Genomic DNA, 22,919 nt, shown 5'->3' on the forward strand with positions numbered 1-22,919 from the left:
TCATGCAGCGTAGAGACAAATAAATTCTTCAACTATTTGTTTTTTAGAAAGCATTCGTGTTTAGATGTGTTTGAACTATTACTTACGTTTATTATATCGTATTGAATTTTTTATTTGTTGGATGAACAACTATTATGAATAAGCAAGATTGTTTTTAATTTTTTTGTGGTTTTATGTTTCTTTTTTTTTTTCAGTTACGTAGGTTATTATGGACAATAAGGAAAGGAAAAAGAAAAAGCGTAAATTATTTTGGATTATGGCGGCAAGTACTACTTCTGCCATATCAACTTATTTTTATAAATATATTTACAAGGAACCATGCATGACTTCAATTTTTACGGGGGAGATTTGGATGCAAGAGGTTTTGAATGGGCACCCTATTCGGTGTGTAAATGCTTTTAGGATGGAATCAAGTGTATTTAAGCAACTATGTCAAGACCTTCAATTAAACTATGGATTACGAGAGAGCAATAAAATGTCCGTTATTGAGAAAGTGGGTGTCTTTATATATATCATGGCCTTGAGTGTTTCTAATCGAGATGTGTGTGAACGATTTCAACGCTCTGGTGAGACTATTAGCAGATCGTTTCATGAAGTTTTAGAAACAATCAGTGGTAGAAGTAGAGGTTATATGGGCCTAGCACGTGACATCATAAAGCTAGAAGATGCTTCTTTTCCACATATACCACCACTTCATATTGCAAACGATGACAGATATATGCCATACTTTAAGGTATTTAATTTATAATTATCGTAACATTAATGTTTAACAATGCTACATTTACGTCACTTTGATAACATATTTTTCCCATTTGCATAACATGACTGTATTGGATGCATTGATGGAACACATATAGCTCCTTGTATTCCGGAGGCTGACCAATTACGTTACATAGGAAGGAAGGGAATACCTACCTTCAATGTCATGGGTGTATGTGATTTTGACATGTGTTTCACATTTATATCTGTTGGGTGGGCTGGGACAGCGCATGATACTCGTGTTTTTACTCATGCAATTAATAAACTGGAACTAAACTTTCCAAAGCCACCACATGGTAGGTATTATTTGGTGGATAAAGGATATCCTGATAAAAAGGGGTATATGGTACCATATTCGAAGACAAGGTATCACAAGTCTCAGTTTGAAAATGAGCCGCCGGGTAATTCTAAAGAAGCCTTTAATAAAATGCACTCATCACTTCGAAGTTGTATCGAGAGGTCATTTGGGGTGCTTAAGAAAAGATGGAAAATACTACGATTTATGCCACAATTTAGAGTAGAAACTCAAATTGATGTTATTATGGCAACTTTTGCCTTGCATAACTACATTCGGAAAAACTCACCCGAGGACTTATTATTTAGGGCTCTTGAAGAATATCCAGATTACATACCAGATGAAGAACCGCCGGACATTGATAATAATGTCACAAGTAATGAAAATGTGAACGAGCCGTCGATGGAAATGAAAACCATCCGTGATAATATTGCTGAAAGATCATAGATCCATATTAGACTCTCTAATAAAATTAATTTATCTCATAAATTATTATTTAGGTGATCTATGTATCATGCATGCTAATATGAAAGCATAAAAATGAAAGTATAAGGAAAAACAATTTCCTTACATTGATTATATGGTAAAATGGGCACAAACTAGTTCACCTTACTAGTTTGTTCTTGAGCTAAAATGATATGGATGATCCTCCTTGAAAAACCTTCAAAAAGAAAGTCTCCTTCAAGTTGCACCCAAGAACTAACCCAATAATAATAACAAGTATGAACTAGAACTTGTTAATATTGTACCCTTGATTATTATTAGTAATATTACTAACTAGTCTTAGTAATAATTTATTCTTACTAACAAGCTTAGTAAAGAGAGTAATAATTTTAGAGAGATGTTGGAGAAAATTATTCACATGCAAAAGTTGTTGAGTGAAGAAGTGAGGTAGAGTGAATAATAATCAATAGATGGAGTGAATAAAAGGGAAGTGGCGGGTGGAGCATATGAGTGCTGGAGTGGACAAACTTTGTCTTATAATTTTATCTTACATCACATGCAAAATCTAGTATAAGATATATTATGGTAGTATACATAATAAGGTAAAATGATTATGTGAGTAATCATCCACTACCCTTATTTTACACGGTCCACTTGACCATTTACGGGTCCATGTTGGTTCTTATATTTGTCGCACAAATCCGTGTAATTTTTATTTTAAACATCGTAACATGTTTAAATACTTCCATAATTAATTCGTCCAATTCACTCCGTAAATATACGTGTACCACTACACATATTATTTACGTACTAATATTAATCACATTAATCAATTAGTACAATTTTAGTAAATTAACAGTTAATTAACTAAAACCCGTTTCCCAAAACTTATTATTCAATTATCGCATAATTAAATAATAACTGCCACTCCTCGAGTTCGCAACTCGAAATCTCTCTAAAAATAATCGACTAACTTTTTAGTCTACAAATCAAGGGACTAAATAAATTGTATCTCATACAATTAATTAGTTGTCTATTGGGGTTCGTTCCTTTAGGTGTGACCGAAAGGGGCCAGCTGATCACCGTCGTCTCACGACAATAACGTCAAACTCTAGTCAGCCAACCGTTATCGATTTACGTTAATCAACTGACGAGGATCAAATAAATAAATATCTGATGATATTCCATTAATGAGATTTAATATGTCAACGCACTATTGTGGAGGATACTAACTCCAACAATCTCCCACTTGTCCGACACAAGGTGTGCGCTACCAATTCTCTTGTCCGTTTTAATCTCCCACTCAATGCAAGGTGTCTTTCAGGTCGCACTTGCACATGAACACATCGCGAGTGGTTTTCTCGATCAGGAGTGTGACTACCTGACCGGAAAAATCTCTCACAGATTACTTCCGAGCGTGGCCACGCATTTGTAGTCATTAACTCCTCGAGTGGCCTTGAGATATAGTTACCCAACATGGGTGGACAATTCCTGTATGCCCTATCTATCCTATTGCACAATCTGACTCACCATGACCTAGTAAATGCCCTTTTGGCCTCCTTTCACGGCACGACCTAGGACAAAAACCAAAGTCACTCGGAACCGCACACCGCTCGGATAATAGTCTCCAGTCAAAAGAATCGACTCATTAGAAGATCTTATAGATCCCCGCCACGACCAGGCGTCTATAATAGAACTTAGGGACTCTCTAAATGGTCACTGTCCGGCAAAGTGTCACACACTCTGCCTATGTAATCGACTAGTCATCACGTATGACCTTATGGTGTTGAACAACCATCAATCGACTTACAATCTAGTCACTCCGAGACGTCACCTCATTAAGTGACTAGGGACAAAATACAATGTTCATCTTATTCACTTGAATATTGTTCAACATTGTCTCCACAACTTATTCAGATAAACAAGGTATTCAATGTTTTCAGTCAAACTGAATAATTGAGTTCTTAAAGAAACTCTAACCATGAATGCGATCATCACTTATGTAAATATCAATACTCTACCCAATATTTACGTAACGATCTTTAGCAATTAAGGTATACTCCTCAATTCACATTGAGATGACATAACCATCATGTCTACGGCTTTGGTTAGAGGATAAGCAACAGTTGCATCACTCTTATTTTCATTGCTATTTTCCTTTGTTCTATGCAATCTTTTCATCACATAGAGCATTTCTAAGTACACGTTTAAACAACTTTTTAGACTCTGGTTCTAAAGCCAGTCAAACACTCCCACTGTTTTCACAGTCTCTCCGGGAACGATATTCGGCTAACAGAACTACTCTAGTTCCATTAAAATCCGGATATCAATTATCTCTTTTACAACATCGGATGTTGTAATGTACTTAGCTTTCCGTTCATGATTTGTACGTATAACACTTATACATACACATCCTTCATATGACATCTTTTATGTATGACTTCTCATACATATTTGCTTTATACATGTATAACTTCTTATACATATTATTCTTTATGCACATAACACTCTTACATGCTAACCATTCCTTAACGAGACCTATAACATCTTATAAGCATAGGAATGTTTCCGTGTAATTCTTTTACACAAAATTCATAAATTCCTCCAAATTACAAGAGTAAATCCTCAGTGCTTCTCAAGTACTCAAGGATGCTCTTGATAATCATCTAGTGACACTCACTAGAAAATGATTGGTAATGACTTCTCATATTCTCAACATGATAAGTCCCGACGAGAGAAGCTTTTAGCATATTTAATAGATCCTGCAGCGGAAGCACAAGAGATCATATTTATTTGTTCAACAACTTGAACGAGTCAAGAATCTTATCACATAAATCTCTTGACTAAAATGCTAATATCCATGGAGATCTATCTCATTAGATCCGGATATTAATATGCGCCATGCTACTCTCAAGTATTCACCCGAGAATATTTCTAGTCACTAATATGTCAAACACATATTTTAGACTAAGAAATATCACCTTAGCTACATTTCTAGTCACTAATATGTCAAGCACATATATTAGACTAAGAAACTCACTTTAGCTCCCACTAAACTTCATGTATCATCATGTTATCTCGACACTCGAGTAATACCGTTTTGATAGACTACATGATTGAACCCAAAGTTCCAACTTTTTGACGTATATAGATCACAAAAGGGATCTTTCAAGCATGCTAGGCTTCTTAGTATTGACAACATCAACAAAACTTCTCCCAAGGAGAAATTTTCATTATTCATTTGCCCAATCTCATCCTCATGAGAAGCTATATTGCTAAGAACATACGAATTGATAAAGGCATTTGGTTTGTCACAAACTCTCAATAACAAACCCAAATTTTAAACATCTTATGTAACCTCTACGACAAGATCAAGGTAACCAACCAAGGTATTCACCTTAAATCAAGTCTCGAAAACATCTTGTGTTTTCTTCCTTATCGCATCGTGTGCAAGGAAATCAATTCGAATTGCATGGTGACACGCCATCACATATAGTTCATACTATAGAAAAGCCTTTGACGAGGGTTTAAGATTCGTCACTAAAGTAACGCAATATTATCGCAAAATTATCTCCTTATAACCACTGAGCCACAATAAAGAACGACTTCTTGCATTGTACTCACCACTGAGCCTCAATAAATAACGCCTTCTTGCATTGTACTCAGTTTGTAGGTCTTGGACTTGTTGGACTTCCGCAAGTTCAAAATTTCTCCCACTCTGTCTTCTAGAAAATGAAAATCTTTCTCGAAAGACAGTATTATGACCCACAAACTCTTTGTTCTCGTTTTGGAGGAGTAAAAACCAAGTGGTTCAATTTTGGATAACCCTCACAAATACACAAATTGGTTATGAACATAAACATTTATGGTCCCAAATGTATAAAAAGACAAGTTAGGGACCCTCCCTACCCATATCTCTTATGGAGTCATTTAGGCTATTATAGTCGGGTTTTAAACTTTTAGTGAGAAAATAGATTACAAAATTACGAAAAACCTCAAACTATATCTCATAAAGTTCGGTTTATATTACTTGACTACACCATACTCTATGGTGTCCCAAGGAGAAGGTATTTTGTGAACTGGTTCACAATCTTCTTAGTGATTATCAAGGTCATTACTTGATATTACCCATTTGATCTTCAAAGTCATTACTTTGAAACTTTCGATCAACATCTTGATCTTGACCTGCTTTTGGTTTACTACTTCATTTTGAAAATATTCCACGTTTCAAAAATTACTTTTATGTCTTATTAAATAGATACGAGGTTTTCATATCTACTTAACATTACGGTAAAAGTAACGAAGTATATATATATATATATAACCAACTATCGCCCTTACACATCCGTATGTATATGGTCAATCACCTCACTATTGTGTTTCTTTTCTGCAAAAGAAAACATAATAAATGCACATACCATAAGATTCTCAATCAAATGGTTGTACGTTGTGCTTTTCGTTTACTCGTTTGAAACGAATTTTACTTGAGGTTTGATCAATATGGGTTCACCGAATGAGAGACTTTAAAATCTACAAGATAGTATAATATCTAGTTTTCGTGAAGAATGTAAAATTCCTCTAACTTAAGTGGTCAAAACCAACCACCAAGTTATCATAGGAGTAGGTACAACATTTTGTTTTAAATCACATGAGCGATGCCTTCTATGTATAAACATAGATGATTACATTCTTTTAAAACCAAATTTACGTACATTTGTCTCCATCGAAATCATTGCTACTCTAGCACCATTTCGATACAAAAAATGTCCTATGCTAGACGTCTTACGTTTTGTCAATTCATGTAAACTTCTTTACAAAGAAATGACCCATACTTGATATCTCATACAAAGATAGTGGAACTAGCCTATCCATTGAGTAGATGTCTCTTTCAACTTTGTTCTATCGCATACATGTAGGGTTGATACTTCTTAACTCCCACTCACTTTCACATTCCTCTTTGCTTCAATCAAGCAAAAATGAATCTCATGAAGACCTCTCTTCATGTCATTCGTGATATTTTATACACTTAGTAAGAGTGAATTACTATAAAGTGAGTGTAACATGTGGCAAAATCTCAACTTCTTGCGAAATTGGACTACCAAACCGTTCAATTATCATCATATGCCTAAACTTCTTTAGCACATAAACAATCTATTTGGCCTTTCTTGAAGTGAGCCATTTGACGGTATCATATTGGAGTATTATAAGTGTTTTTGAAAACTCTTTTCGCAAACTTTTGAATTACACTTGAGTAATTAAGACTAATATGTCATCATCATGACGGAGGTGTCACTTTCGAAATCAAGACTCTCTTGATAAAATGTGACTTCCTTTTAAACTCGTAATATGAGTTTGCAACATGAAAACCCCTTTTAAATATGTATGGATGTTAAGTTGTATAATAATCGCAAAAATCGTTGTAAGCTTATGTAGGTGAATGTGTAAATCATGTTACCAATCATTGCTACCGAATTCCTTCAAAGAAACCGCTTCCAATGAAAGAACGAAACGAGTATAATAATAAATAGAGGATGAAAGGAGGATGAAGTGCGCGATGTCATAGTAAATTCATTAATGAAAAAGAACGAAAAATAGAAAAAAAATTAACATTCAATGTTTTAAAAATACTTGTGAAAAACATGTTCAACAAGTTTTAACATTTATATAATGATCTCCCACTAAATTATATAAATGATTCCAAGACCCAAATATTAAACAAAAATGAGCATCGCTTGGGCGAAACATCCCATAATTGTGTAAATTCGATTAGTCACGTTGACTAATTCTACCTCTAGAACTCTTGGTCGACGAATTTCCTTAAATCCATCTACTAGCCCCGGAACACAAGACCGTCTTATATCCCGTTGAGTCCAACCAATTTTGGCGTGTGATAACCGCTTACCACCCTACTTACTCAAGGTAAAAAGAGAACACCCCGCTTGGGCGAGCGTGGCTTTAATGAACAAGAGATTCATAGGTGTTACTAATTGGTAAGGCTAATCTCAATTTTAGTTATGTGAGAGATCTTGTCAATTTAGTCATAAATTCCCTATAAGTGAATTAATTCGGTGAATGTAAATGACGTGAATTGACAACCGCGAATAAAAAAATGCATGTGAATGGCGATTTTGGCATGCGCGAAAATAAAACAAGCAAACATGTAGGCATATGAATAAATCCTAGTATGGCCACCTAGCTAATAAAACTAGTCTATTACATTTCGGAAACCAACTCCTTGGTCCCTTGCCTCTTCATTCCATACGTGGCTCTTTCTTGTGGGATTTGGAACACCTTCCAAAATAGACTCCGTCTCGTTGTAATCCGTCTTTTGGAAACGCCGGTAAAAAAAACTATTACAAATGAATTACATAGCTATTCCTATTATACATTAATTAATAAAATAAAATAAAACTATTAATTAATTACAAACCGACGATACGAGATCGTATTTAATTACAAACAAATCGATATTTCCATTCATTTCGGGTAATAACGATTAAAATTAACTAGGCCATACTAGGTACAAAAAGATAAATACTTTAAATAAATGACAATCATTCATTCAACTTAAATAAATATGCTTAAAATGCTATAAAATGATGCCAAAATCGCCCTATCTATCATTCATTGGTATCCATCTCGGTTTTTGTGGATTTAATCGATTTTTAACATGTAAAAATCAATAATTAACTCTTAAGTCTCATTTAAATCCAAACTAATTATCCAAACTGTTTTGAACCTCAAAATTAGTCCTCAATAATTTTATGACAAATTATTAGTTTGATTTGGTGATAATTTGCTAATTTAATCGATAAAATCATAATATTTAAGTAAAAATCCAAAATAATTGAAAAATTACCCAAAAAACTGAAACAAAATTTTTTAGTATTCTTAAATACTCCCAAGAATACCAAAATATCAGAAAAAGTGCCCAAAAATTCCGGATAAAGTTTGTGAAGAAACAAATCGATATTTATCGATTTTTAACCACAAAAACCAATAAACATCAAAACAAAGTGAAAACACATATGCAAAACCACTTTTGACATTTAAATAATATTCTTAAATGTACATAAATTTATCATGGGCAGAATCAAAAGTTTCGAAATTATGATTAATTAATTTGACTTTTATCGACTTTTAACTCAAAAAATCAATAAACATGCAAAAAATTCGAACCAACCTTCAAATTTGTGTATACAATCAGTAGAAAACATTCATGAAATACCATAAAAACTCCATGCAACGAATCAACTTTTAACTAATTTTAGTCAATTTTTAACTAAAATACGGCATTTTGACTCGGTTTTCTACCAAAAAACATTAAAAATAGCAAAATCACCAAAAAAACACCAAACAATTCCACAAACCTTTTGAGATCAGTAGGTATTCATGTCCCAAATATTTCGTGCTAAAACCTCTCCTAACACAATTTTTTGAGTTTTTATAAATTATCACATAATTCATTAAAATGCTTAAAATCAACATGCAAATTACAAGCCTAAGCTCTGATACCACTTGAAAAAATTGTACTAATTGATTAATGTGATTAATATTAGTACGTAAATAATATGTGTAGTGGTACACGTATATTTACGGAGTGAATTGGACGAATTAATTATGGAAGTATTTAAACATGATACGATGTTTAAAATAAAAATTACACGGATTTGTGCGACAAATATAAGAACCAACATGGACCCGTAAATGGTCAAGTGGACCGTGTAAAATAAGGGTAGTGGATGATTACTCACATAATCATTTTACCTTATTATGTATACTACCATAATATATCTTATACTAGATTTTGCATGTGATGTAAGATAAAATTATAAGACAAAGTTTGTCCACTCCAACAATTGCTACTTTAATTTGGGGTGAAACTTAATTATTATTTTGTGTGTATGAGTTTAATAGAGAACTAATTTTATATCCTTAAAATTCATTTTCGATGATATATTGTTTGAATTATTTTTTTTTTACCTAATCATGATATATTAAGTATTGTTCTCATTCGCTTTGAAACATGTTAAAGACTTATGCAAATATATTGAAAAAACTCTATTATGACTTTATTACTAACAACGTCAACGACAATAACACAAGAATAATAGTAAAAACATAACGATAGCAATATTCAACCATGTCCTTTTACGTCATTTTGTTAAATATCAGCTACCATTTCAGCACTTTCCAAACAGTTTTAACAAAAATCAGCTACCTTATCAGCTTTTAATTTTCAGGTACCTTTTCAGGTACCTTTTCAGGTTTCAGGTACCTTTTCAGGTTTCAGCTACCTTATCAGGTTTCAGCTACCTTTTCAGCTAGTTTTGCCAAACAGAGCCTTACACATTTTGTTTGGTACCGTCACCGTGCATTCGACCGACCCATTCGACCAACTCAACATTAATCAATATGTTTTTCAACAATATGTCTTCAACACATTTTCAAAACAAAATCTTTTTCTAAGGCAATCTTTTAAACTTCTTTGATCGTGAGTAGTCGCTACGAGAAAACCGTCTCTAAAGTCGTCTACGTCGCAAACATCAAAATACGTAAGTTTGAGGGTGTAAACAACTCACTTATTTCATGTCTTTACTGTTTTTATGAGTTAATATGCATGAACAATGCATAACACGATTCAAATATAGGTTGGACGAGCCAAAACTGGATTTTGGTCTGAGACAGGGGCTGCTTGTATAGCAGCATGGCTCGCGCCCCAATGCCCTCTCAGGCCTTAATCAAGCCGTGTTTGTTCTCGTCTTTCCTCTTTATTTTATTTCTTATTTGCAATCGGTTTTTACCATTTCAAATGTTTCAAATCATTTTTATGACAAACTTTTTAGCCATAAATTATAATCACCCTTGGTTCCATATACCATGACGGTTTAATCCGTGACTCAGTGATATTAATTGGTTAATCACATTTTAACGAAAATTCTTTTCTTTTATTTACCATCCATGACGGTTTATTCCGTGACTCACTGATATTATTGGTTAATTACAAATTAAAGGGTATTTTAACCCCCTTTTATTTTATTTACCATTTTTCTCATTTGTTTAGATTTGTAAATATATTAGTCATAATTCATAACCATCCTTGGTTCTTTATACCATGTCGGTTTAATCCGAGTACGATGGCAAACTTGATTAATTAAAAGAAATGAACTTAATATATTTAGTTCAAATCAAATATTTTACATTTTTATTTGTAAACTATGCTTTTCAAACTTGCAAATCCGACAACGAATATTACTAACACAATAGTATATATTTCGAGTCATGCAAATCATATTTGCAATCATTCATCACAAATACGGTTTTAAATAACCTTTTCAACAATGTTTTAAACAACCTTTTTACAACCAGGAGACGCCCCTTGGGTCGTCGTCTGACTCGCGCCCCAAGAGGCCGTCTGTTTTCATATTTTAAAACCTGAGCAGAGCCCTTTCCCTCGCGCCCCAATAGGGCTGCCTGGTACTGTTCTGTTTCGTTTTAGCATTTGTCTAGGACGATCCCGATTACGTTAATCTGAATACATGACGGATCAGGTTGACAAGCTTACATTTTTTACATTTTGTCATTTGACACTCTTTTTCAAATAATGGATCGTGTTAAGCATCATAATCCGAATTTGGTAAATGGATGTTTGATTTCCGTTTTCACATGCAAACCAATCTAAATCCAACTTTGACACCAATTTCTTGGTACATTCATAAACAACCGACTTAGGTAATATTCACATGTTAGGTTAAGACTTTTGGATGCGCATTCATGCATTAAACCGTTTTATCAACTTTTGCACTTAAACAACCACGATCGATCAGTAGAGGCCGCTAACGCGAGTGGGATTGGGTGTCTGATTAAAGTGCTTCCCAATACATACCCTCAACCCTTACTCAGAACCTTTCGATAGTGGATAGCCTTATCCAGGGTGTACGAGAGTCATTTTAGGCATAGAATGCTAAAAGGCAGACGAGTCCTTATCTTTAGTACCTATGTCAAACACCGCTTTTTGCCTTGATTGACCTAGGTATAAAGTGGATTCGAACGGGTTCCAAGCATCCCACAAATGCTTGGTGGCGACTCCGAACATCTCTAATCGTTTCGAGACCTTTGCCGAGATGAAACCGATCGATCTAAAGCGATCCGGTCGAAAGCATTTCTATGCCTCCAAACATGGCTTTCCGACCGCTACACGTCCACAGATTGGCTTAGTATGTAGGTTTCCTACGTCCACGGATCGGCGGCGGCCCATATATGCATAACGCGTGGCCCATGTCCACAAATATAGAAAACTAAAAAAGAAATATTCAACTTCACGACGATACTGCGATTTTGTGTTCACATGTGAAACTACATGTACATGTCTCATTTCTCATCTCATAGAACAAATGTAGTGTAATGTACTTTATTCATCCCATTTTTATTGTCCCCTTTTCTCCAAAATTTATCCCATTTTTATTGTCCGCTTACTTGATTTAATATGATAAATTAGTAACTTAATTTCACTCTTGTTCTTAATTAGAGGGGTAAAATAGTAATTTTATCTGTTGAGTTTATAGATCCGCTACTTAAGAGGAGGGGGGAGGGGGATGAACTAAGTAATTTTTTAAAATTTAAAGAGAGGAGCTCGTTCACGAATAATTCTGAATCTATACACAAGCGATTTGAACAGCTCGGGCGGCTGTTCAAACAATATAAATTGTACTGTACTGATCTGATTGTATACGTGAATTGCAAAATACGAAAAGTATCATGAAAATGAAAGCAAATAAAACGTGAACACAAAATTTTTAACGTGGTTCGACCTACTCATCTCTAAAGTCCACACTCTCTCTTATTAATATTTTCTTTATACCGAAATCCGATTACCAAAAAAAACCCACGATCAACCCTGATCGTGTGGCTCGAGTACAACCCCGTACCCCAATAAACACTCTTCTCACAAAAATGAAAATTACAACTCTTATTGTCTCCTTATATGTTTCATAAATTAGAACAATGGAGAACAATGATAAACCTTAGAGGTGTAAATTTTGATAAGTCGGAAATTAAAAGGCACAACTCAAAAAACAATTTTGCAAAACTCTTGAAAAAAGAACTTTTGAAAAACTTGTTTGCAAAAATAATCCATCGTGAAGAAGTGCTGCATTTTTAGTGCTTGCTCAAGTAAAAAAAAATAAAAATAAAAAAATAAATAATTCCAATCATCTCAGTATATAAAGATTGTCTTTGAGTAAAACAAATATCTTTGAGATACTTTAATTTTCTCATAAGATAATCTTTGTTATAAAATCATATCTTTTCCGTAACAACTTTTACCAAACTTTGAAATATATCTTTCTTTTATCTTAAACAAATATTTCCAAAAAATAAGAAAGATAATGTTAATAGCTTATCTCGTGCAAAGATATGGATAAAAATATATTTTCGAAATCAGTAAATTTTACGCGTTGTGGCCTTCAAAGAACTAATCTGAATTGAACAGTTCCTCAGACTGTTCAGTGCAGTTACTACGAGTTAACTCAGAACTTACACCTTTATAATGGCTAGACTCAAGACTCGACTTGACCCAATGCTTCAATCATCTTCCAAGCATGAGTTCATCCTTACATACCTGCCATTCATAACTACCTCACAAGTATAAGGTAAGAGGGAACGAAAAGATGAAGGACTTGTCATCATCAACATACTAGTAGGTGCAACATTTTCTTAATTATTAAATCCTTCTCAAAAAAGAAAGTAGGGCAATAAAAGTGGGATTGAGGGTGAATTATTTCCTACTCATAGACTCTAACAATCAATAATTCAATCTACTCCACATCAAATTATTAAAATCTTGATACATTCCGTAAATATACTAAAAAAGTTTAAAAATACTTAAATATGACACTAAGACTCTGTTCATGCATTAAAATACTAATATATATTTTTTAACATACTTATAAGGCCTAGTTCCTGATTTTGTTGTTTTATATGTTATTCCTGCCGCCCTACCTTAACCTACATCAAAAGTAATTGATAAAGAAAATAATAATAATAATAATAATAATAAAAAATATCAAATATGGTCTTCATTTTTAGAACGTCAAAAATTATGAATATTGATATAATTTTTTAAATTTCTCAAGTTTGTAAATTATAGTTAAATATGCTTTTTTACATTAATGTTGGTAACATTTTTTTTATTCAGGAAAACACCCTCCCTAGTAGCATGCTGCCTAGACCTGATAAAACGGGTCAACGGGTCGAGTTCGGGTCGGGCCAATTCGGGTCGGGTCGGGAAGGGTCATTTTGAGTTTCGGGTCAAACGGGTCGGGTTGTTTCGGGTCGGGTCATTTTCGGGTTAATGAATAACAGAGAAATATCCATTTCAAGTCTTTTCGGTTAAATTAGAGTTATATTTTGTCGGGTTATTTTCAGGTTTGGTGGTTTCGGATCGGGTCATTTTTTGGTCCAATCAGTTACGAGTCATGTTCGGGTTGGGTCGGGTCAATTCCGGTTTTCGGGTCACATTCGGGTGATTAGTTTGGGTCACTTCGGATTTCGGGTCAACATTTTCGGGTCGAGTTGCTTTTGCCAGATCTAATGCTGCCTCCTACATACCCTTGGGATCTACAATTGTAAGGCGTTTCAAGCGTTCTAATTTGGAACGTTTGCCCTTGTTTCTCAACCAGGTGTAACATTTATATTTCTTTTACCTTTATACTTTATTTCTTTTAGTTTTGTCTTTATTAAGACCTATCTTAACAAGACCTACCCATAAATATGGTCTAAGGCTCCGTTTGGCAGCGCACTTCAGGTTTCTGATTTGCCTGAAGTAGCTTTTTTGCAAAAAAAATCAGGTACCTTATTTGTTTTAGTGTGTTTGGCAACTACCTTATTTGACTAAAAAAGGTACCTGAAATGAAATGCTACCTCATGTAGCATTTCAGAAATCAGGTATCTGATTCATTTTTATCTACCTATTTTGCCCCCGAATTTTTAATGACCTCAATTAAAAAAAAAAAAACCTCATTAGACTTTCTCAAAAATAAACACACAGTCGTTCACCAAGTTCTTCAAAACGCAAAAGTCGAGCGTCTGATTGCTCCGTCACCGACTCACCGTAAACGCTTCAACTTTCTTCTACGGATAGAGGTATCTTCGTTTGTTTCTTTTTCATTAATTTAGCTTGAATTGATTGAATTGGCTCCATTAATTATCTAGTTATGAATAGAAACCCCAATGGAAATTATAGTTGGGTTATGTAGATGATGATGATTGCTTGATTATTAGGAATTATACATGTTAATTGCTTGGTCGATTCCTGTAAATTGGGCGTCTTTATATTTATAATTTATGATATATTGAGTATAATGCTTTTCTGCTAGTGCTAATTATGTGGGTTTTCGATTTATCTTAAATTATTGATGATGATGATGATGATGTTTATTAACTATTATTGGTTTGGTTAGACATAAAATTATGACTTGCAGGCACATTGGTTTAATATAGGACATAAATTAACAGTAGGTTGTTCTTGTCGTTGGCTATTGATTTGTCTTAAATTTTCTTCATGCCAACACACTGAGAATGCATCACAAGAGGACCATGGTAAATCGGCTGCTACTAGTGAGTGATTTTATGTGCAATGATTTGCCCAATATGTGATGACTAATGTTTGCAAACCATGCTCTTATTATAATTGCCAATACTTACCTTGGTAATAATAGTTGGATTTTTGTCAATGAATTGCTCGGATGTGTCGACTCATACAGCTTACTTAATCGTAGTTGTAATTTTGGAGGATGCTAGTTTTATTGTTCAAAGTATTATCCTTCTGTTTTATTGTTGTGTTCTTCCTTTATCCAATTTTTCATATAGTTGTTTTTAAAACCACTGGTTGCATCAATTGAAATCTGTAAATATGAGTGCCGGGAAATAAATGCGTAATTGTTTTTCTTAAACACTAATTAGCAAAGGATATTAGTACCTAATAAACAGTTCGAGCCATGAGGTAGAGGGGATCAACAGTGGTACTTAGTACCTGATAAAGATAAGGAGCGGATTCCAAACATCCATGTGCACCTTCAGTTAGAAATTGTAGTTCTAGAGCTTAATTTCACAGGGGGAGTTGTTGATTTCATTATACTGATAAATTGGTTTTATGTTCAATGGTTAAGATAGAATCAGGTAATGACAAAAAGGATGGAAACTTTAGATGGACGGATAATAATGTGACGGTCTTATGTGAAGTTTGTATTAATTATATTCATAGAAATGGGCGTGGACAAGCCTTCAGGTGGCATGAGATTCACAAAGAGGTTGAGGAGAAAACTGGTCGAAAGTATAAATTTAAAAGTATGAAAAAATAAATTTGACTTAATGAGAGCTGATTGGTACCTTTGGAAGTTTTTAAAGAACGGGGAGACCGGGCTTAATTGGGGGGGATCCCGCTTCAGGAAGAATAAGTGCTTCAGATGAATGGTGGAAGAACAAAATTGCGGTCAGTTTGTATTGAATATTATCTAACTGTTCTTAAAGTTATTTACCATGATATCATAGTTATAATTGTATATATCATTTTTATAGGTTAAACCAGATGCGAAAAAGTTCAAAAACAAACCATTACATCCTACCATTGAAGATCTATATTTTCAAATTTTTGAAGGTAAACGTGCTACGGAAGAAGGTGTTGTGGCTCCAAGTATGTATCCTTCAAGTGTGAATGTAGTAAAATGTAGAAGGTGATCTAAATGAAGGGGATGGTGAAGATGATGCTTACTATGAGTACATTCAACATTCAACCGTCTTAGAAAGTTTAGAGGGTCAAGAACAATCTTTTTATAGCAATTTTTTGAAGGAGGTCTCATCTAATACCCAAGCACCAACCTCAAACCAAGGTTTAGATAACAACAAGGGTTTAGATAACAACTTTGAGCAGAGTCAAAATACTAATGCCACACACGCCACCATGGGGGAGAGAAGAAGCACTTCATGTAGTTCCAAACTCCCTCAAAGTAGTATTAGAAAGTCTATAAAACCAACCCAAATAAAGCGTCGAAGAAGAAAATCAGCTGGATCGGCGATGTTATCCGGTCAGATTGGGGATATGGTGAACATGTGCAATCGTGCATTAGAAATTTTGGAATCTGATGTCAATGCTTCTGCTAGTGCTAGTGCTGAGGGTAGTTCTAACAATACTCAAGTTGGGTCCAAAGATTCTAGTGTTAGTATGGCTATGGATGTTGTTAATCGGATGGTAAGCGAATGTTGGTTAGTGAAGGGTACTGAATCGTGGTGCTTTTTGATCCATTTACTAGAGGATAGTGTGAGAAGAGAGCCATTTTTGAAGATGGACGATGATAACGGTAAAATGGCTTGGTTAGACTTCATGCAGCGTAGAGACAAATAAATTCCTCAACTATTTGTTTTTTAGAAAGCATTCGTGTTTAGATGTGTTTGAACTATTACTTACGTTTATTATATTGTATTGAATTTTATATTTGTTGGATGAACAACTATTATGAATAAGCAAGATTGTTTTTAATTTTTTTGTGGTTTTATGTTTCTTTTTTTTTTTCAGTTACGTAGGTTATTATGGACAATAAGGAAAGGAAAAAGAAAAAGCGTAAATTATTTTGGATTATGGCGACAAGTACTACTTCCGCCATATCAACTTATTTTTATAAATATATTTACAAGGAACCATGCATAACTTCAATTTTTACGGGGGAGATTTGGATGCAAGAGGTTTTGAATGGGCACCCTATTCGGTGTGTAAATGCTTTTAGGATGGAATCAAGTGTATTTAAGCAACTATGTCAAGACCTTCAATTAAACTATGGATTACGAGGGAGCAATAAAATGTCTGTTATTGAGAAAGTGGGTGTCTTTATATATATCATGGCCTTGGGTGTTTCTAATCGAGATGTGTGTGAACGATTTCCACGCTCTGGTAAGACTATTAGCAGATCGTTTCATGAAGTTTTAGAAGTAATCAGTGGTAGAAGTAGAGGTTATATGAGCCTAGCACGTGACATCATAAAGCCAGAAGATGCTTCTTTTCCACATATACCACTTCATATTGCAAACGATGACACATATATGCCATACTTTAAGGTATTTAATTTATAATTATCGTAACATTAATGTTTAACAATGCTACATTTACGTCACTTTGATAACATATTTTTCCCATTTGCATAACAGGACTGTATTGGATGCATTGATGGAACACATATAGCTCCTTGTATTCCGGAGGCTGACCAATTACGTTACATAGGAAGGAAGGGAATACCTACCTTCAATGTCATGGGTGTATGTTATTTTGACATGTGTTTCACATTTATATCTGTTGGGTGGGCTGGGACAGCGCATGATACTCGTGTTTTTACTCATGCAATTAATAAACTGGAACTAAACTTTCCAAAGCCACCACATGGTAGGTATTATTTGGTGGATAAAGGATATCCTGATAAAAAGGGGTATATGGTACCATATTTGAAGACAAGGTATCACAAGTCTCAGTTTGAAAATGAGCCGCCGGGTAATTCTAAAGAAGCCTTTAATAAAATGCACTCATCACTTCGAAGTTGTATCGAGAGGTCATTTGGGGTGCTTAAGAAAAGATGGAAAATACTACGATTTATGCCACAATTTAGAGTAGAAACTCAAATTGATGTTATTATGGCAACTTTTGCCTTGCATAACTACATTCGGAAAAACTCACCTGAGGACTTATTATTTAGGGCTCTTGAAGAATATCCGGATTACATACCAGATGAAGAACCGCCGGACATTGGTAATAATTTCACAAGTAATGAAAATGTGAACGAGCCGTCGATGGAAATGAAAACGATCCGTGATAATATTGCTACTTTAATTTGGGGTGAAACTTAATTATTATTTTGTGTGTATGAGTTTAATAGAGAACTAATTTTATATCCTTAAAATTCATTTTCGATGATATATTATTTGAATTATTTTTTTTTACCTAATCATGATATATTAATTATTGTTCTCATTCGCTTTGAAACATGTTAAAGACTTATGCAAATATATTGAAAAAACTCTATTATGACTTTATTACTAACAACGTCAACGACAATAACACAAGAATAATAGTAAAAACATAACGATAGCAATATTAAACCATGTCAATTTATGTCATTTTGTTAAATATCAGCTACCATTTCAGCTACATTCCAAACAGTTTTAACAAAAATCAGCTACCTTATCAGCTCTTAATTTTCAGGTACCTTTTCAGGTTTCAGGTACCTTTTCAGGTTTCAGCTACCTTATCAGGTTTCAGCTACCTTTTCAGCTAGTTTTGCCAAACAGAGCCTTACACATTTTGTTTGGTACCGTCGCCGTGCATTCGACCGACCCATTCGACCAACTCAACATTAATCAATATGTTTTTCAACAATATGTCTTCAACACATTTTCAAAACAAAATCTTTTTCTAAGGCAATCTTTTAAACTTCTTTGATCGTGAGTAGTCGCTACGAGAAAACCGTCTCTAAAGTGGTCTACGTCGCAAACATCAAAATACGTAAGTTTGAGGGTGTAAACAACTCACTTATTTCATGTCTTTACTGTTTTTATGAGTTAATATGCATGAACAATGCATAACACGATTCAAATATAGGTTGGACGAGCCAAAACTGGATTTTGGCCTAAGACAGGGGCTGCTTGTATAGCAGCATGGCTCGCGCCCCAATGCTCTCTCAGGCCTTAATCAAGCCGTGTTTGTTCTCGTCTTTCCTCTTTATTTTATTTCTTATTTGCAATCGGTTTTTACCATTTCAAATGTTTCAAATCATTTTTATGACAAACTTTTTAGCCATAAATTATAATCATCCTTGGTTCCATATACCATGACGGTTTAATCCGTGACTCGGTGATATTAATTGGTTAATCACATTTTAACGGAAATTCTTTTCTTTTATTTACCATCCATGACGGTTTATTCCGTGACTCGCTGATATTATTGGTTAATTACAAATTAAAGGGTATTTTAACCCCCTTTTATTTTATTTACCATTTTTCTCATTTGTTTACATTTGTAAATATATTAGTCATAATTCATAACCATCCTTGGTTTTTTATACCATGTCGGTTTAATCCGAGTACGATGGCAAACTTGATTAATTAAAAAGAAATGAACTTAATATATTTAGTTCAAATCAAACATTTTACATTTTTATTTGTAAACTATGCTTTTCAAACTTGCAAATCCGACAACGTATATTACTAACACAATAGTATATATTTCGAGTCATGCAAATCATATTTGCAATCATTCATCACAAATACGGTTTTAAATAACCTTTTCAACAATGTTTTAAACAACCTTTTTACAACCAGGAGACGCCCCTTGGGTCGTCGTCTGACTCGCGCCCTAAGAGGCCGTCTGTTTTTATATTTTAAAACCTGAGCAGAGCCCTTTCCCTCGCCAATAGGCTCGCGCCCCAATAGGGCTGCCTGGTACTGTTCTGTTTCGTTTTAGCATTTGTCTAGGACGATCCTGATTACGTTAATCTGAATATATGACGGATCAGGTTGACAAGCTTACATTTTTTACATTTTGTCATTTGACACTCTTTTTCAAATAATGGATCGTGTTAAGCATCATAATCCGAATTTGGTTAATGGATGTTTGATTTCCGTTTTCACATGCAAACCAATCTAAATCCAACTTTGACACCAATTTCTTGGTACATGCATAAACAACCTACTTAGGTAATATTCACATGTTAGGTTAAGACTTTTGGATGCGCATTCATGCATTAAACCGTTTTATCAACTTTTGCACTTAAACAACCACGATCGATCAGTAGAGGCCACTAACGCGGGTGGGATTGGGTGTCCGATTAAAGGGCTTCCCAATACATACCATCACCCCTTACTCAGAACCTTTCGATAGTGGATAGCCTTATCCAGGGTGTACGAGAGTCATTTTAGGCATATAATGCTAAAAGGCGGACGAGTCCTTATCTTTAGTACCTATGTCAAACACCGCTTTTTGCCTTGATTGACCTAGGTATAAAGTGGATTCGAACGGGTTCCAAGCATCCCACAAATGCTTGGTGGCGACTCCGAACATCTCTAATCGTTTCGAGACCTTTATTTGCCGAGATGAAACCGATCGATCTAAAGCGATCCGGTCGAAAGCATTTCTACGCCTCCAAACATGGCTTTCCGACCGCTACACGTCCGCAGATTGGCTTAGTATGTAGGTGTCCTACGTCCACGGATCGGCGGTGGCCCATGTATGCATAACGTGTGGCCCATGTCCACAAATATAGAAAACTACAAAGAAATATTCAACTTCACGGCGATACTGCGATTTTGTGTTAACATGTGAATTTACATGTACATGTCTCATTTATCATCTCATAGAACAAATGTAGTATAATGTACTTTATTCATCCCATTTCTATTGTCCTCTTTTCTCCAAAATTTATCCCATTTTTATTGTCCGCTTACTTGATTTAATATGATAAATTAGTAACTTAATTTCACTCTTGTTCTTAATTAGAGGGGTAAAATAGTAATTTTATCTGTTGAGTTTATAGATCCGCTACTTAAGAGGAGGGGGGAGGGGGATAAACTAAGTACTTTTTTAAAATTTAAAGCGAGGAGCTCGTTCACGAATAATTCTGAATCTATACACAAGTGATTTGAACAGCTCGGGCGACTGTTCAAACAATATAAATTGTATTGTACTGATCTGATTGTATACGTGAATTTCAAAATAAGAAAAGTAACATGAAAATGAAAGCAAATAAAAACGTGAACACAAAATTTTTAACGTGGTTCGACCTACTCATCTCTAAAGGTCTATGTCCACACTCTCTCTTATTAATATTTTCTTTATACCCAAATCCGATTACCAAAAAAAACCCACGATCAACCCTGATCGTGCGGCTCTAGTACAACCCCGTACCCCAATAAACACTCTTCTCACAAAAATGAAAATAACAACTCTTATTGTCTCCTTATATGTTTCATAAATTAGAACAATGGAGAACAATGATAAACCTTAGAGGTGTAAATTTTGATAACTCGGAAATTAAAAGGCACAACTCAAAAAACAATTTTGCAAAACATGCAAGGATGCACGTCAAGATAAAATAAATAAAGTATAATCCGTGATCTTATAGTAACTTATCCAAATAGTCATGCATTCGACTTACAATTACACGAGTAGTTCTGCACACATCAGACTTATCCCAGTTAGTATGGTGTTGATAGTCGAGGACATCAATCATCTCAGCTTTGAAATTTATACATATAAACGCATAATGGTCAACGACTTTAATTTGTATGAAAAACAAATCAGCGTCAAGCTGAATGTGTTATTGCAATCCTTAATAAATATGTCCCACACTAGGAATAGCTTATCCTTGGCATCATCGTACTGTGACCCCTGTTCGACTATTCTTACCATCTTCATGATACAGTCCTATAAAAAATATATTGAAGAATGATAGAGTTACACTGACAAAAAATAAGGTTACAAACCTTATAACATCAGAGTTATACTTTACCAGACACACAAAGTTACACTTCCAATTGATCACGGTTACAGGTTTTTTTTAAACGCTTTTAAAACCTAAGGCATGATTTAAAGGAGATAAAATTTATTACTCCGTACCATATGACGAATCCCAAAGTAGGACATCCTTGAAAGTTCATTATCATCAGTCTCCAGCTGGTTTAGCAACACGGACCAGGACTCAATCACATTGGGAGACATTACTATGTCAGGGAGCAAGGTCATAATATCACTCCTGCGCAGTGTAGCATGCCAACTGAACCACACTAGTTCTTCGCTGTGATCAAATAAAGGTTAACTACTTAACATATACAAAATTAAATTACCCAAAAGACAACTTCAAGATAACACCTAATTGAGAAACACTTACGTAATTAAAAATTTGTGGTCGTCTAAAAACACGTAGTGCTCAGCATGCTTACGCACAGGTTTTACATCCTTAAGTAAGGATTAGTTGTTCCGTAGAAGCTTGGAAACAACAAGCGCATTTGCACCAGCTGCCCCGCAGTCAAGTTAGCATCCAAGCCCATTCCCCCACCCCGAGCACGACTCTTAACCGCAGATAGTTATTTAGTACCAGAAGCCCGACCCCTACTGGTTCCTTCATCAGAGCTCTTAACCGCTGCCAAAGGTGTTATTACCTCAGGGCTTCCTTCATCTGCACTCGAGCGGCGGGGGCGCTTGGTGTAAGTAAGCCCTGAATTAGTACCTGATTTCCTCTTGGCACCAGCATTTATTATCCTCGCTTGAACATGACCAACATATTTAAAAGCAGACACCCTCTGTAAAACGTCTTACATGGCCTTATTAATGTCATTTAGGACAAGCGTGGCAGCAATTTCAGCACGATACAAATTAATTGCATACATT

The 22,919-nt window shown here is 34.7% G+C and overlaps 2 protein-coding genes across 2 annotated transcripts; both read left to right on the top strand.

Moving 5' to 3' along the window:
• Nucleotides 1–208: 208 nt before the first annotated feature.
• On the top strand, nt 209–1,501 carry LOC141649064 (uncharacterized). Its single transcript, XM_074457765.1, has 2 exons — nt 209–733; nt 824–1,501. The coding sequence occupies exons 1-2, from the start codon at nt 209–211 to the stop codon at nt 1,499–1,501; spliced, it is 1,203 nt and encodes a 400-aa protein (XP_074313866.1).
• Nucleotides 1,502–17,083: 15,582 nt separating this feature from the next.
• On the top strand, nt 17,084–18,385 carry LOC141649065 (uncharacterized). Its single transcript, XM_074457766.1, has 2 exons — nt 17,084–17,605; nt 17,696–18,385. The coding sequence occupies exons 1-2, from the start codon at nt 17,084–17,086 to the stop codon at nt 18,383–18,385; spliced, it is 1,212 nt and encodes a 403-aa protein (XP_074313867.1).
• Nucleotides 18,386–22,919: the final 4,534 nt, after the last annotated feature.

This window comes from Silene latifolia, chromosome 3 (genome assembly GCF_048544455.1).
Source record: "Silene latifolia isolate original U9 population chromosome 3, ASM4854445v1, whole genome shotgun sequence".
In the NCBI taxonomy this organism is placed as follows: Eukaryota; Viridiplantae; Streptophyta; class Magnoliopsida; order Caryophyllales; family Caryophyllaceae; genus Silene; species Silene latifolia.

What these genes read in the sequence shown, in the direction of transcription:
- LOC141649064 (XM_074457765.1), top strand. Translation starts at nt 209, where the DNA reads ATGGACAATAAGGAAAGGAAAAAGAAAAAGCGTAAATTATTTTGGATT. An exon ending in GATATATGCCATACTTTAAG is followed by an intron (nt 734 to 823) that starts GTATTTAATTTA and finishes TTTGCATAACAT; the next exon opens with GACTGTATTGGATGCATTGA.
- LOC141649065 (XM_074457766.1), top strand. Translation starts at nt 17,084, where the DNA reads ATGGACAATAAGGAAAGGAAAAAGAAAAAGCGTAAATTATTTTGGATT. An exon ending in CATATATGCCATACTTTAAG is followed by an intron (nt 17,606 to 17,695) that starts GTATTTAATTTA and finishes TTTGCATAACAG; the next exon opens with GACTGTATTGGATGCATTGA.